The sequence below is a fragment of the Tiliqua scincoides genome, chromosome 2 (assembly GCF_035046505.1).
Source record: "Tiliqua scincoides isolate rTilSci1 chromosome 2, rTilSci1.hap2, whole genome shotgun sequence".
NCBI classification, from domain to species: Eukaryota; Metazoa; Chordata; class Lepidosauria; order Squamata; family Scincidae; genus Tiliqua; species Tiliqua scincoides.
Window position 1 is genome coordinate 248,677,424 of NC_089822.1, and position 14,320 is coordinate 248,691,743.

General features: G+C 47.2%; 1 protein-coding gene and 3 pseudogenes across 1 annotated transcript in view; all 4 read left to right on the plus strand.

Annotated features, from left to right (window-relative positions):
* LOC136638987 (gamma-aminobutyric acid type B receptor subunit 1-like) overlaps window positions 1-14,320 on the plus strand; it is a 33,923-nt gene that overhangs the window by 11,637 nt on the left and 7,966 nt on the right. Inside the window, exons 2-4 of the mRNA XM_066613012.1 lie at window positions 4,468-4,671; window positions 6,585-6,773; window positions 10,307-10,314. Coding sequence (XP_066469109.1) covers window positions 4,468-4,671; window positions 6,585-6,773; window positions 10,307-10,314 — 401 coding nt within the window. The remainder of the gene's footprint in view (window positions 1-4,467; window positions 4,672-6,584; window positions 6,774-10,306; window positions 10,315-14,320) is intronic.
* LOC136642869 (5S ribosomal RNA) lies at window positions 4,200-4,316 on the plus strand (annotated as a pseudogene).
* LOC136642408 (5S ribosomal RNA) lies at window positions 7,638-7,757 on the plus strand (annotated as a pseudogene).
* Window positions 9,239-9,358, plus strand: LOC136643362 (5S ribosomal RNA; annotated as a pseudogene).

Here is a 14,320-nt window from a genome sequence, read left to right on the forward strand (position 1 = left end):
TTTTTCTAGGTGACTTTTAGTCAGTTCCTGTTTCTCAACCTAATGTGCCTCAGAGGTTGTTGTGGGAGTATAAGGAGACAGAAGTGTAACTAACAATATATTGAGTTGTGCTTCACTACAACCCTGTGAGGTAGGATAGGCAACAGTTTCCCAAAGTTTCCGTAACTGAGCATACTTCTTTTCTGACTCAAAACGGAAGGCACCCTTTACACCCACAGAAATATAACTTTGAATGCAAAGGAAGAAGAACGACCTGCCTGCTGTCTTTTTACTCCATACTAGCTGCTAGGACAGAACAGCAAGTTCTTGCTTCGGGCCAGGGCCGGGCTGGGGTGGTTAGGCCAGTGTGAGACAGTAGCAAGTGGGGTGGGGGCAGTCTGCCCTGGGTGACATTCCCTGAGGGGGTGACAGGCCCTCCTGCCCCCTAGGCTTCAAAGATCTTCAAAATGGCGCCCCCTGGTAGCACTTCAGCGGTGGCCGATGATGCGACAATTTCATCTTGTCACTGCTGAACCACTTCCAGGTGCTACACATCCTTTAGGGTGAGTAAGGGGGGTGTCACGTGATGCAGGGGGTGATTCCCGTCCCGGGCGCACTCACACTGGCAAATGCCACTAGTGTGGAACTCTGGATGCTGACTAGATGGACCTTTGGGTTGGATTCAGTAGACCTCTTCTTGTGCTCTCTTATTCTAAAATGTTAGTGCCATTTAGGGACCAAAATCAAGGCCCCTGTTCTCATGTTCAACATGCTGAGGTGAAGAGAGTGAGCTCAGAGCAACAACCCTTCCAGGAAAGGGTTTCACAGCCTGCTTTCTTGAAGGGCAGGTCATTTGCATCAGAATTACTCACTCACTGAATAGGTAACCCACCCTGGAGAGGGATGTTTGCCTCATAGGAGACATTATTCATACAATGTCTCACAAGTGCACTAGTAGATATCTGACAGCAGGTGAGAATGCTCTGATACACTGCTGTGGGGTTTCTGACCTGGGCTGAGAGTGAGAGAGAGAAAATTTGGCCTAGGATCACCTTATGAGTGCATCTTGGGAGAGGGGTGACTTGAACTCAGTCCTCTCCAGTTTGAAACGACATTCTGTCCCATCCACTACACTGCACCCCACCCTCGCTCCTCTCTTATTTCACCCCCTTGCCCCACATCCTCTCTTGACGACTCTTTCTCTTTCCATAAGGCAATAGAACAGGGGTGCTCACACTTTTTTGGCTCGAGAGCTACTTTGAAACCCAGCAAGGCCCGGAGATCTACCAGAGTTTTTTTACAATGTTCGCGCCATCATAACATATAACATTTATGTGTACAATGTATGTTGGTGTACCTTGCATAACCGATTGAGCCAATATTGCACAACACAACATAATTAACTATAAACATTTTTTGTAATTACTTGAGTTTACTTTGATGACTTGCACTGAAGTGAATCAGCCAAGGATGCATAGTTGGACAGTAGCTGCTGACAGCCAGCCTCAAGCACACTTCCAAATGTTCATCAGTCATGGTGGAACAGTACTTGGACTTAATGATCTTCATGTAGGAAAAGGCTGACTCACATAAATAAGTGGAGCCCTTCCTGCCTCAGGTGCTCTTATATCCCTGAGTGCCCTTATTGCCTTCATGTGGCTGCAGCTGTGCAGCACACTCTGCTGGATGCCCAGGCCTTACCCTTAAAGGGGCCACTGCTGACACCACATCTACCTCCTCACCAGATCTTCCTCGATTCCAATACAAGTGGGGGGGGGGAGCAGATCTCTATACAGACCAGTGCAAAAGCAGGGGAAAGGTGTGGGGAAGGGAAGATCTCTGTATAGACATCACAGCAAGACCAGTGCAAAACCCCTTGCACACAGAACCAACAGATGGAAGTTGGGGGGGAGGGGCAGATCTCCATACATACCAGTGCAAACAAAGGGGAAAGGTAAGTCAGCCCCAGTAGAGTCAATGGGGTTCACTCCCAGGGATGCGTGGATGGGAGAGAAGCCTGCCAGCGGCTCCTCTCCCGGGGAGGAGCCTGCCAGGTGTTCACTCCCTGGGCTCCCTGGGCTCCCCCCCTAGGCTCACTCCCTGGGCTCACAAGCCTTCCAGGGGCTCACTCCTAGGGATGTGTGGACGGGAGAGAAGCCTGTGATCGACTCATTTTGCCTTGCTATCGACTGGTAGCTCGGGATCGACGTATTCAGCACCCCTGCAATAGAATAACTTGGTATATTTATGGGCGTAGATACAGATGGCAATTTACCAAGTCATAATTGGTGGGCATCTATCTATACAGGGAGCCACCATCTGTCTGGTGTAGCTGCTCATGTGCTGGGGAGGAGGAGCTGGGCCTCTCCCCACTTCCCTGAATTTCTAATTGGTTGCAGGAGTGTGAGAAAATCCTCCTTTCCAGGTGGGCCAGTGATCAGCAGTATCTCATGTGGTTTCATGTTCCCAGCTGGACGGCTTATGACATGCATAAGCCAAGTTCTACGGAGCTCCTTAGTCATCGACAAGCACTTCTATACACTTCACCCAAGTTTGCTTGTGGTTTTGTTTCAAGCTGCAGCTCCTTGTGCTGGATCAGACGCCACTCTTGATCCTGAAATCCTACTAGGTTTCCAAGGGCAGGGGGCGTGAAGGAAGGGTGTACTCAGAAGAGCTGGCTTTGGAAGCCCTTTCTCACACACAACCCTTTACATTTATCCTTAATTATTTCTGAAGTGCTCTATTAACATAATTGTTAAAACTGGTTTATAGTTGTTTTGATTGCTTTTTGGAACAGGGTTATGGGGAGTAGATAACCGAAATGCATCAGAGATGTCTTAAATTGACGTTTTAGATACATGAAAAGCAGTTGTCAACAAAAAGTAGTTCCGATTTCAGGCATCCCAGGTCCTTAGGAAGGACTCAACGTCTGGCTAAAACAAACCAGTTAATAACATCTGTCTGACTGTGTGAAAATCAATGATGATGGATTATTTTCCCACTTGTAAAAAGTTCATAGTAACATAGATGGATACCTGCACTCATTAACCTCACAACCATCCTGTGAGATGGGAATGAGAGAGAAGGGGTGGCAGGCCCAACCCACGATCACCCAGGAGGCTTTAACCCCATTCAGAAGGTAGGATTAGAGCAGTGGTTTTCACACTTTTAGCACCAGGACCCACTTTTTAGAATGAGAATCTGTCAGGGTCCCACTGGAAGTGATGTCATGACCAGAAGTGACATCATCAAGCAGGAGAATTTTTAACAATCCTAGACTGAAATCCTACCCACACTTTCCCAGGAGTAAGTCCCATTTATTATCATTGTTAAAAGCATATACAGAGTTGCCTAGTAAAAGTACAGGTCCATAACATTTCCCCAATGCAGTCACATGCCATGGTAGCATCAAGTCTAACATATTAAAAATTAAATATTGAAATGAATGGGAATCCACCTGAAAATTGGCTTGCAACCCTCCTAGTGGGTCCCGATCCACAGTTTGAGAAACACTGGCTTAGAGTGTTGGCCTATGGGAAGTCCCAGGTTCAAATCCTCCTCAGCCATGAAGCTTATTGGATGATTCTGGACCAGTCACCATTCCTCAGACTAACCAGCCCAATGTTTGGGGGAAACAGAACCAGTATGAGGATGTTTGCATCTTGGACAATGTGTCCTGGTTCGATGCGTTCCTGTCATTGGAATTTCTGGACATTCACATCTCTCTCTCTCTCTCTCTCTCTCTTGTGTGTGTGTGTGTGTGTGTGTGTGTGTGTGTGTGTGTGTGTGTGTGTTTGGTGTTCTGGTTATTTGCATCCCACTATAACTGGGCAACTAACCCCATGTTATATATTCTAAGCCTTTTATCCCAATCCTAACACTAATTCTATCTTTCTAATTCTAATTCTACCTTAAAAATAAAATACAAAAGATGCAAATGGTTGGCAACCTTCAGTCTCGAAAGACTATGGTATAAGCCTTGCATCCAAGCACTAACCAGGCCTGACCTTGCTTAGCTTCCGAGATCAGACGAGATCAGGCACGTGCAGGGTAACGGTTGCTGCCAAAGGACACAAATAAAACACAAAGGACGCACAGTTGTGCAGGATGCAATGGTCCTGTTACTGACAGAACCACATATGCTGCCCTGAAGGAAGGAAGGTTATAATGTGTTTATATTATACATTATAATTATACATTATAAATATTATACATTAAAAGTAAGCAACTGTTACCCTGCACATGCCCGATCTCGTCTGATCCTGGAAGCTAAGCAGGGTCAGGCCTGGTTAGTACTTGGATGGGAGACCGCTTGGGAATACCAGGTGCTGTAGGCTTATACCATAGTCATTCGAGACTGAAGGTTGCCAACCAATAAGTAAGCCAGACCTCTAGAATGCTGACTGTGCCACCAGGCATAGCTCTGGTGCTTTTAAATCACACAGAAGTGGTTCTTTACCTTGCCTCCCTCCCTCTCTATCCATCCAGGCTGCAAGCTCATCTTCCCCCCTTGGGACGGTGGGATCCGCTACCGAGGCTTGACCCGCGAACAGGTGAAGACCGCACGTTTCCTGCCCTTCGACTATGAGATTGAATATGTGTGCCGTCCCGAGCGCGAGATTGTGGGGCCCAAGGTGCGCAAGTGCCTTCCCAACGGCACCTGGACCGACAGCGATGTTGAGAGCCGCTGCTGTGAGTCGGATGGGCTGTGAGGGGTCATGGGGAGGGATTATTGATCCGCCATTAGGGCAGATGGCAGATCAAAGGAACTTTGTCTGGACGGGAAGGTTGCCAGAGAGGGATCTGGGGGGGAATGGGACAGTTTAGCCAAAGATTTAAAAAGCTTTCACATCCAGGGTTGCTACATGAGCTAGATTTAACATCTTGGCTAGGCTCCTTATGCTTTTAGTCATCAGGGCAGTGTTTTTTTCCTTGCCTCCTTTAACATCATCTTTTAAACTGATTTTTTTGCTGCTGCTTTTATCCTTGTGGTTTTATTGTTTTGGGGTTGTTTACATTGGATCTTGTATCAGCTCTGTTGTCAGCTGCCTTGAGGACATTTGCACTGAAAGGTGAGGAGTGGCAATCCTATAAACAAGCAACTCCATGTGATAGGCAGAGCTTCAATAGGTACAGCTTCGCATCCCAACTTAGAGATGCTTCACTTGTTCAGTTGCCGCCTATCTTGCAGCTGTTAAATACATATCAGCCCTGTCAAGGGGGGAAAGTTACCTATTTATAGCAGGGAATTGTCCAGAACGTCTAAAATATCGATTTTCAATGTTTTTCTTCTCATGGCACACTGATCTCTATGGTTTTTGCCTCTTGTGATGTCACTTCCAGCTTCCGGGAGACTCTTCCAGGTTCTGCAGCTTTGTTTCTAGGGCAGCTGTCTGTAGCAATGAATTCTCTGTTCCTCTTCCTCCGCCGACTTTTCCCCACAGAACCCGGAAGAGTTTCACAGCGATTTTCACCTGCTTTGCTCCACACCCCTGCAGCACACCTGCGAATCCACGGCAAACCAATGTGCAGTGGCACCCCAGTTGAAAATCACTGGTCTAGAATCTCCCTAACTCAGTGTTCCTGAGGCCTTTCCGTCTAAGACCTATACTAGTCAAGGATCAAAACTGATAAGCAGTGTGAATTGGGCAGGTTGGTTAAATTTCTTGACCCAAAGGTATATCAACCATGCATCCAGGCTGCTAAAGATCTGCCCATCAGAAAGGATCAAAAGTCCAACTCTGGACCAAAGTAGCATAGGTTGATCTGTGGTAGGCAGAGGTGGGTAGATACTACAATACTTGGGCAAAAGAGTGTTGAACTAGATGTAACCCAAGTGTTGGGTCATTGGAACACCTGACATCTTTTCCTTTCTCAAACAGCAGCCGTGTGTGTTTAATTTCAATCAGAGTCATTCACAGAATGGGGCACGCGGGGCGGGGCTTATCTCTTTGACCCATTGCAACTCCAAGTGTTTCTCTCCACAGTTAACAGCAGCTTGGGTGTGTGTGGTTGGAATTGGGGCCACAGCAGATGAGGAAGGATTAGACTCCCCTCTCCCACATTGTGACCCTGACCCAAATCAACTGATCCTGTAGACCAGCCATTTTCAACCACTGTGCCATGAGTGGTCCACAGGTGTGCCACAGGAATTTGACAGAAGGTCATTTATTAGTCGGGCCAATGGGGGATGTGAGCCCCCACTGGCAGCATGGCGTGCCTTATCAATTGTCAAAAACCTGGTGGTGTGCCTTGACAATTTTAATGCCTGGTCAATGTGCCGTGTGATGAAAAAGGTTGAAAATCACTGCTGTGGACAATCTTTATAAAAGAAAAAGATGCTGGGAGCGGCAATCACAGAGTATCAATGCCATGTCTAGTTTGGCCCTCATTTGCTCAAGGACAGGTGTATCTATCCACCTTTGCCTGCTGCAGGTCACCCTCTGCAAACCAGATCACAATGGGCTGCAAGCAGAGTGCAGGTAGACTGCAGAAAGTCACTTCAGAACAAATGCCTCCAGGTGGCTCAAGTAAGCAAGCCAAACTGCAGACAAGAATATGTAGTTATGTTTCCTACACGAATGCTCTGTTCCTTTCCCTCACAGTACGCACGTGTCCCAAGATGCACCTGAGCCTGGAGAATGGGCAAGCGCATGTCCGGGCCATAGAGCGGGTGCCTGTTGAGGGTACCTGGGTGGAATATCGCTGCAATCCTGGCTTTCACCTGGTGGGGAGTGCCCGCAGCAACTGCACCAAAGCGGGCCGCTGGAGCTCCTCCAAGCCTGTCTGTGAATGTAAGTCACAAGGCAGAATAGTGGTGGTGGGGGAAACAAAACCTGGCACCCAGGTAGCTGGAGGGCTGTGTTGGGAACAGAAGATTCTTCTCGTGGGCAATGGGAGCTTTTTCAGAAGCGGATGCATGGATATGTGACTTCAGCAGGGGTTTCCAGAAAAGGAACATAGAGTATGGCACTACTGTCAGTGTGAGATTCAGGGCTGACACTGTGTCAGCCATATTGATGCTCGGTTGTGCATCATGTACTCTGGCTCTCCAACCTGTGTGCCGGTGAAAATTTGTACGGTGAAGTGATATTTCTTTCAGAGAACATTAAAGACATTCCAGATAGGTAATTCTGGAGTGAATGACATGAGTAAACAGAGGGTTGTAAGAATGAACCTTTCGGCATCTATGGAAATAATAGGGGAAAGAAAGTCTCACCCTTTTGCCATTCGGTAGTCACCTTGATTGCACTAAAGAAGCAGTGGGCAATGTGTGAGGTTGAAACCACAAGGAGTAACACAGGGTTGTTGTAAAAGATCTGGGATTGGCTCTCCCAATATCATTTTGAACTTTATAGTAGCCAGGGGTAGGGTGGGGGAGAGACGATGTTTATTAGGTTAACAGTGCTGGGGAGAGGGCTAATCCAATCCTGTCTAGGATGTGCTAGCGGAGCACATGTTCTGTCGGTGCAGGTTGCTGCAAAACAGCCATAAAGTGCTCTGCGGCAGCATGAGAGCAGGTGTACCAGCGGGAAGGCCAGAGCTTCCCCACATACACCAGCAGACGTTGGGAGGCCTGCCAAAGCAGGTAAAGCTGATGTAGGGGGTGGAACCGGGCAGGTGGAGGGCAGGAAGGGCATAGAAATCGGAGAAGATAGGCAGAGATGCATGGTTACCCTGCACATGCCCAATCTCGTCTGATCTTGGAAGCTAAGCAGGGTCAGGCCTGGTTAGTACTTGGATGGGAGACCGCCTGGGAATACCGGGTGCTGTAGGCTTATACCATAGTCTTGGCAAGACTGAAGGTTGCCAACCATGCTGAATCAAAAACCCCTTCCCAGGCTGATCTGCCTGTACGGGACAACGTGGATTTGCGCCAGCTGGTGGATTCGCTGGTACAGGTCCGTGTGTTGCACCATAACAGCTGCTGGGGCTTACCTTGGAACAGGGGGATATATGTTCCCTTACCCCAAGGAGATTTCCAGCAGCCAAAAGTCCCCTGTGGGATGCAGTGGAAGCCACATGGGGATGTAGGTAGGATTGGGTTGTTAGTTTCTCTTTGCTCTTTTCTGGGTCACACACCTCATTTTATCCCTTCATCCCAGATACTTTTTAAGCCATGCAGCAGAAAAGATGCAGCTACTTGTATCGTGCATGTATTACTCCTGCTACAAGATGCAAGAAATGGGGGGGGGGCGGTTTTGAGGTTAACCTCCCCAGCTCCACTGGGATCTCCCATGTCACATCCCTTTCAGCCCTAATCCATTCAAGAGCTCTTGAGTATATGCACTAATGGAGAAGTGGTGTTTCTAGAGTCGGTTAAGACTTTTTAGTTGATTAATAATCTATCATTTTAGCCTATTGATTGACAGCACAATTTTATGCATGTTTACTGAGAAGCTCACCTCAATGTGTTCAGTGCAGCTCATGCCAGGTGAGCATGAATAGCACTGCAGCCTGGGTTTTAATTAGAGCAGGGTCTTTATCTCAATTGCTCCCAGTCTATGAAGTGATCCACCCAAATAATGTCAGGGGTGGGCCAGGTCAGGCACTGGTCAAGGGCCCACATCCATCAGTGGACCCCTCTGATCAGGCTATTCCCAGAATCCTCAGTACTAGTGGTAGTACTCAACGCACGATCATGGGATGGGCAGGGAATCATGAGGACACAGTGCATGGATTTACCCCAGGCCTTCTAGCAAACTGCACTGGACACATCTGGAGGAGGTCAGATCAGGGCAAGAGGTCTGGTCTAGAGGGTAGAGCCTCCGTTTGCCTGAAGATAACATCCGAAGGCCACCGGCACCGTGAACAGCAAGACCTTGAAGCAGCTGACAAGCCTAGCCAAGTTATGGCGAGTTATTCCACCTGCTCTTTGGCAGCTGTGTGGGAGCCTGTGTGGGAGGAAAATGGAGGCCAGAATGTGATACCAGATCATAAAAGATCCATCTGAAATGTTGTGGTTCTTGAAAGACAGAATCTTCAACTGTAAAAATCCCTATTGGGATTTAGTATAGCCTGCCTATATAAACCACCTTGAATTAAAGTCTGAGGAGAAATCTGACGACCAAGAAAGGCGGTATATAAATACCTGTATTATTATTATTATTATTATTATTATTATTATTATTATTATTATTATTATTATCTAATAGGCTTTTCAGCTGCTCTGATCTTGCACTTTCATAGAGGGATATAAAGCAACTTCCAAAAAGTCAGTGGCTGCTGGATAGCTGTTGTGGTCCTGTGATGCTGGTACCATTATAGCAACTGTTACCCTGCACATGCCCGATCTCGTCTGATCTCGGAAGCTAAGCAGGGTCAGGCGGGGTTAGTACTTGGATGGGAGACCGCCTGGGAATACCGGGTGCTGTAGGCTTACACCATAGTCTTTCGAGACTGAAGGTTGCCAACCATTTCATTATCTGTATTGATTCCTGTTTTTAATTTGCTTAGTGCTATTTTTATTGTTGCATTTTGTTGGAAGTCCCCTTGAGCTTTGCAGAGGCCGGGGAAATAAACATTTTAAATAAATAAAAAGTTGCATATTATCAACAGAGGTGTCTCTATGAGACACTGAAGGAAGGGTGACAGAAGTTCCGGTTTAATCTAGTCAAATGCTACCATGCATTATCAGGAGGAAAGGTCATCTTTAAATATTTTATTTTTCACTTCCCATCACAGCAGCACCCTAGGACCAATATAGCTTCCAAACAGAAGGAAGCGTGAACTTAATTCTCAGCCTCACCAATGTGGTTTGCCCTTACCAATTAAAATTGGCCTTTATTGATTGATCCACTAAATGTTTGAGTTGATTAATCATCTGATTAAACCAATTAAGGCTTGAAGTTCTGGAGGTTTTTAAATCAACATTAGTGACTGAGTTCCTCCAAGGAAGGAGGAAGGGAAGCCAGACCAATGGTGTCTGTGGTTCCAGTTGTGGTTTATAAGAAACAGATTATGGTTTATTCAAACGTGGTTGTACCTTTTGTCCAAAGCAGGCCAATGTGCAGTTACAAAGGGCACAATCCTAACCCCTTATGTCAATGTTTTCCAGCACTGACATAAGGGCAATGAAGCTCTGAGGTAAGGGAACAAACATTCCCTTACTTTGAGGAGGCCTCCGTGAGTGACACCCAACTGCAGGATGCAGCACATGTCCCACTGGCACCGCTATGCCAGTGCTGGAAAGTATTGACATAATGGGTTAGGATTGTGCCCAAAGTGTTCCATTGGGGGGGGGACACATATCTTCTTTCCTCTTTCCTGGGGCTAATAACTTTCTCTTCCTGTCCCTTTTCACAGTGTGGCGCTCATCCACTCCTAGGGTACCAGGTGAGTTGCTTTTCTATTTGCCTTCATCCCTGCTCTGTCACACCTACAATCTGTCTCATCTTCATCTCTCCATCCCGCTGAATCTTGGAGTCCCCCCTCCAACTAGGGTATAATGAATGAGGGCATCCCCCCATCCTGGTAGCCAGCTTAGGCCACTGCTAAAGTTCTACATAGATGTCAGGCTGTTGATCTGTCTCAGATCCTGACCCCGGTTGATAGATACTCATTCTATGACCCAGGGCTCTGCTGGGAGGTGCGTTAGCATCACATGGAAAAAACATACAGAAGTATTCCTCTCTAATCCCAGACTGACCTACATCCTCAGGCTGGAACGACATGCAGCTCAGAGCCCAAGCAAGAGTGGCAAGTTAGGATAGTGGCAGAGATCACAGGCAAGGATTGGAGCTGGCAGGTGTCTAAGGAGGTTGGGGCACGGCCATATGTACTAAATGTGCTTCCCTTTCTTAGGGATCCAGGTTTGTCATGGGTTCTCTTGTTCCAGTCAAAACTCACAGAAGAAAACAGAGCCATGAAAGGATTTTTTTTTTAGTGATTAATAGTCTGCCATTTTTGATTGCATTCAGTATCTCCTGAAAACCAGTTTGTGAGGTATTGAAGGAAATGGAAGATAACTCTTTCCATCAGCAGGAACCAGTGATGAAACTGTTCCTGCCGAGTTCCACTTCAGGTGATATTGGGGGTAGGCGGGCTGCATATTTGAATATCTCCTCAAGGCAAAAAAACAACAACAACACAAAACTTCTTGCACATTCCAAAACAATATATCAGGGAAAATGCTAGACTGAACCCTGGTCCTTGGCATGCTTGATTTCTGAATGCGGGGAGGCTGTGTGAAGACTCTAGGAAAAACTCTATTTTTTCTATTGTGGGTTGTTTCAATTGGCCCTTCCTTCTAAGGTACAAACCAAAGCCACCATTCAGATGGAAAGGCCATAGCACGAGCATAACCCTGCAACACGAGGCTGACCCGCACCTTCTGGCTGCACAGAAGGAAAATTGGCACATTCTGTTTGTCCTTGCAGGAACAGAACAGCTGAACTTGCTGGAATTCTCTCCAATACCACAGGAAAGGTGTAGAGGCTGCCTCCCATGTGAAGGATCAAACCCCCACATTATGACCCATACGTTATGGGGTGCTGTGTAGTTTCACCTCTGAACAAAGTCCTTGTGAAATTTTTCTTCTATTATAAGGCCACTGGACATTTTTAAACCATATTTCTTTTCCAAGGCCTCCCTGTGAATCTCTAGATGCATGCCAGCAAGGGACTTGTGCAGACTGCCTGATACTGAGTTAGACCATTGGTCCAGGTAGCCCTGCACTGTCTGAAGCAACTCTCCTGAGTCTCTGGCAGAGAGGGGTCTTTCCTAGTCCTGCCACCTGAAATCATTTTCAGTGGAGTTCCAGAAAACGGGATCTTAGGTGTGCCATGTATATGTTTCACTACTGGGCTACAGTTAGTTGGCAACCTTCAGTCTCGAAAGACTATGGTATCGCGCTCTGAAAGGTGGTTCTGGCACAGCGTCTAGTGTGGCTGAAAAGGCCAATTCGGGAGTGACAATCCCTTCCACACCGGGAGCAAGTGCAGTCTGTCCCTGGCCTGTCTCCCTGGCTATGGGCCTTCCTTCTTTGCCTCTTACCCTCAGACTGTTGGCCAAGTGTCTCTTCAAACTGGGAAAGGCCATGCTGCACAGCCTGCCTCCAAGCGGGCCGCTCAGAGGCCAGGGTTTCCCACTTGTTGAGGTCCACTCCTAAGGCCTTCAGATCCCTCACAAAAGGTGTAACAAAAGGCCCCTCCTCCCCCAGAGGCATTGGCTTGTCTGGGAACTAAGGCTGCAAACACACATGCACTTACCTGAGAGTAGATCCCATTGAACTCAATGGACCTTGCTACTGAGGAGACATACATAGAATTGGGCTGCAAACCCCGGAACTGAGCCAACACTTTGTTAAGTATTGTCCATCTTTCCTGGGGAATAGCCTTGTCTGGGAATTTAACAAAAGGTTGCTTTCATGGACAAATCAAGAATTAGGTGGCAATCCTCTAGTCTATATACTTTTCTGAAAGCCCCCTTGAAAGTAACGGGACTTCCAAATAGATCTGTCTGGGATTGCACTGTTAGACAAGCAAACACTTGAGAGACTGAAAGAGCCAAGGAGGGTGGTGCTGGCAGCCTAGACACCCCACCCCCCATGACTGCAGGAGAAGTTGCCACTGGTTATTTTGAAGGCATCCATCTCTCGTCTTCTAAGTGTTTGCTCCCTGGCTTTTCTAGTTCTAGTGCACCCCATACACATCAGGTACACTTTCATCTTCATCACTTCCCTTCAGAAGAAAATTTTAAGACAGCAGGTCTAGGAAATTCTGAGACCTGCGAGTCGTCTGTTCCAGGGGAACTAAGGTTGGCGCACACTTCTGAACAGCTTTCAACAAGAGTTAAGTCACTCCGTCTGCTTTTGAATGCCAGGGCTCATGCCTGGAATATGAAACATACCAAAGAGCATCTCTGGGCACATACAGAGAGCCCCCCCCCCCCAAAAAAAAGCTGAGTAATCACAGCCAGCTCTCAGACATCTAGATTAATGTCCAAGATAATGTGTGCAGAGTTAGAAAATGAAACATTTATTTATATTTCTCCTCCAGAAAGCTCAGGGCAGCATATATGGCTCTGTCCCGTCCCCAATTCCCCCTCCCCCATTTGATCCTCACCACAAGCCGAATAGGTAGGTCAGGGTGAGTGACTGGCTGAAGGCCGAGATCTGAACCCCATCTCCCCAATCAAAGGCTGACACTACACCACATTGTCTCCCAGCCATGCAAATCAGAGCCCTGACGCCTCTTTAAACCCACGCTTAGCTTTTCATACTGTTCTGACTGCCCTTGTTTTGAAATATTTTTTTTGAAAAATCCATCATTTTATAATGCCGGAAGCTGAGATGATCCTGATGATTTTGCACCTTTCTTTCTGCTACGTATGCAAGTCAAGTTACTCTGTCAGCCAGACTGCTTTGGGTTCTGACATATCCAGGGGGAGCTGCACCCTCCCCCCCTCTCCACATGTCTCACCTGTTGCTTCCAAGGGCAGTGTCCATTTTCTTCTGAATGTGGGGCACACCTGCCTGGAATTCTTGATCACTGGCGCTTTTTGGTGCAGCATCACTTATGTGGTCAGCATTGTCATGAAGTCCGATTTGCATGCACACCTGGTCTCCCTGTCACTTCCAAGTCTGAGGCTTGTGGCGGGGATGTGACTGCCTCTGTTCTTTCCCCTAAGGGTAAACATTGATATGCTGTCAAGATGAGACAGGCTCCTTGCTCAGCTCGCAGGCTGGAAGCTTTCTGGCCTTGGTCTCTCTGAAGTGCTGTTTGTTCCCTCCTCTCCTCTGCCACAAACTGGCTGGGGAAATTACAAATCCTATGCCTGCTGGCTGTGAGTCATCATCTGAGTAGCCTTGGGAAGACTGGCTGGATCTTTGTCCATCAGCACCTTGACAGAAATCTTGTTTGTAACATCCAGGAGCAGGAGTTCCCAGGTGGCACATCCTCATGCCCTACTATCCTCATTATGGACCCCAAGCATCATATCAGAGCAATGAATCTGAGGTATTCTTCATTGATCGTTTTAGATGAGCCTAATCAAGCTCAGTTGGATTGGAGTGGCTTGTGATCCGGCTCCTCTTCAATCCTTCCTGCCATTAATTCGGAAAATCTTGAGGATCTCTGATATTTGGCATGTTCACAATTCAGCTTTCGGCAAATCTCAGTTTTTAGAACAAGTTTCTAGTCCCTGTGACTGTAAATATATGCTTGAAAGTGCTCAGGCAATGTCTGGAAGGCAAAAAAAATGTTTTTGTTGTCCAGTCATTAAGTCGTGTCCAACTCTTCATGACCCCATGGACCACAGCATGCCAGGCCTCCCTGCCTATCACTAACTTCCGGAGATTGTCCAAATTCATGTTCATTGTCTTGGTGACACTATCTAACCA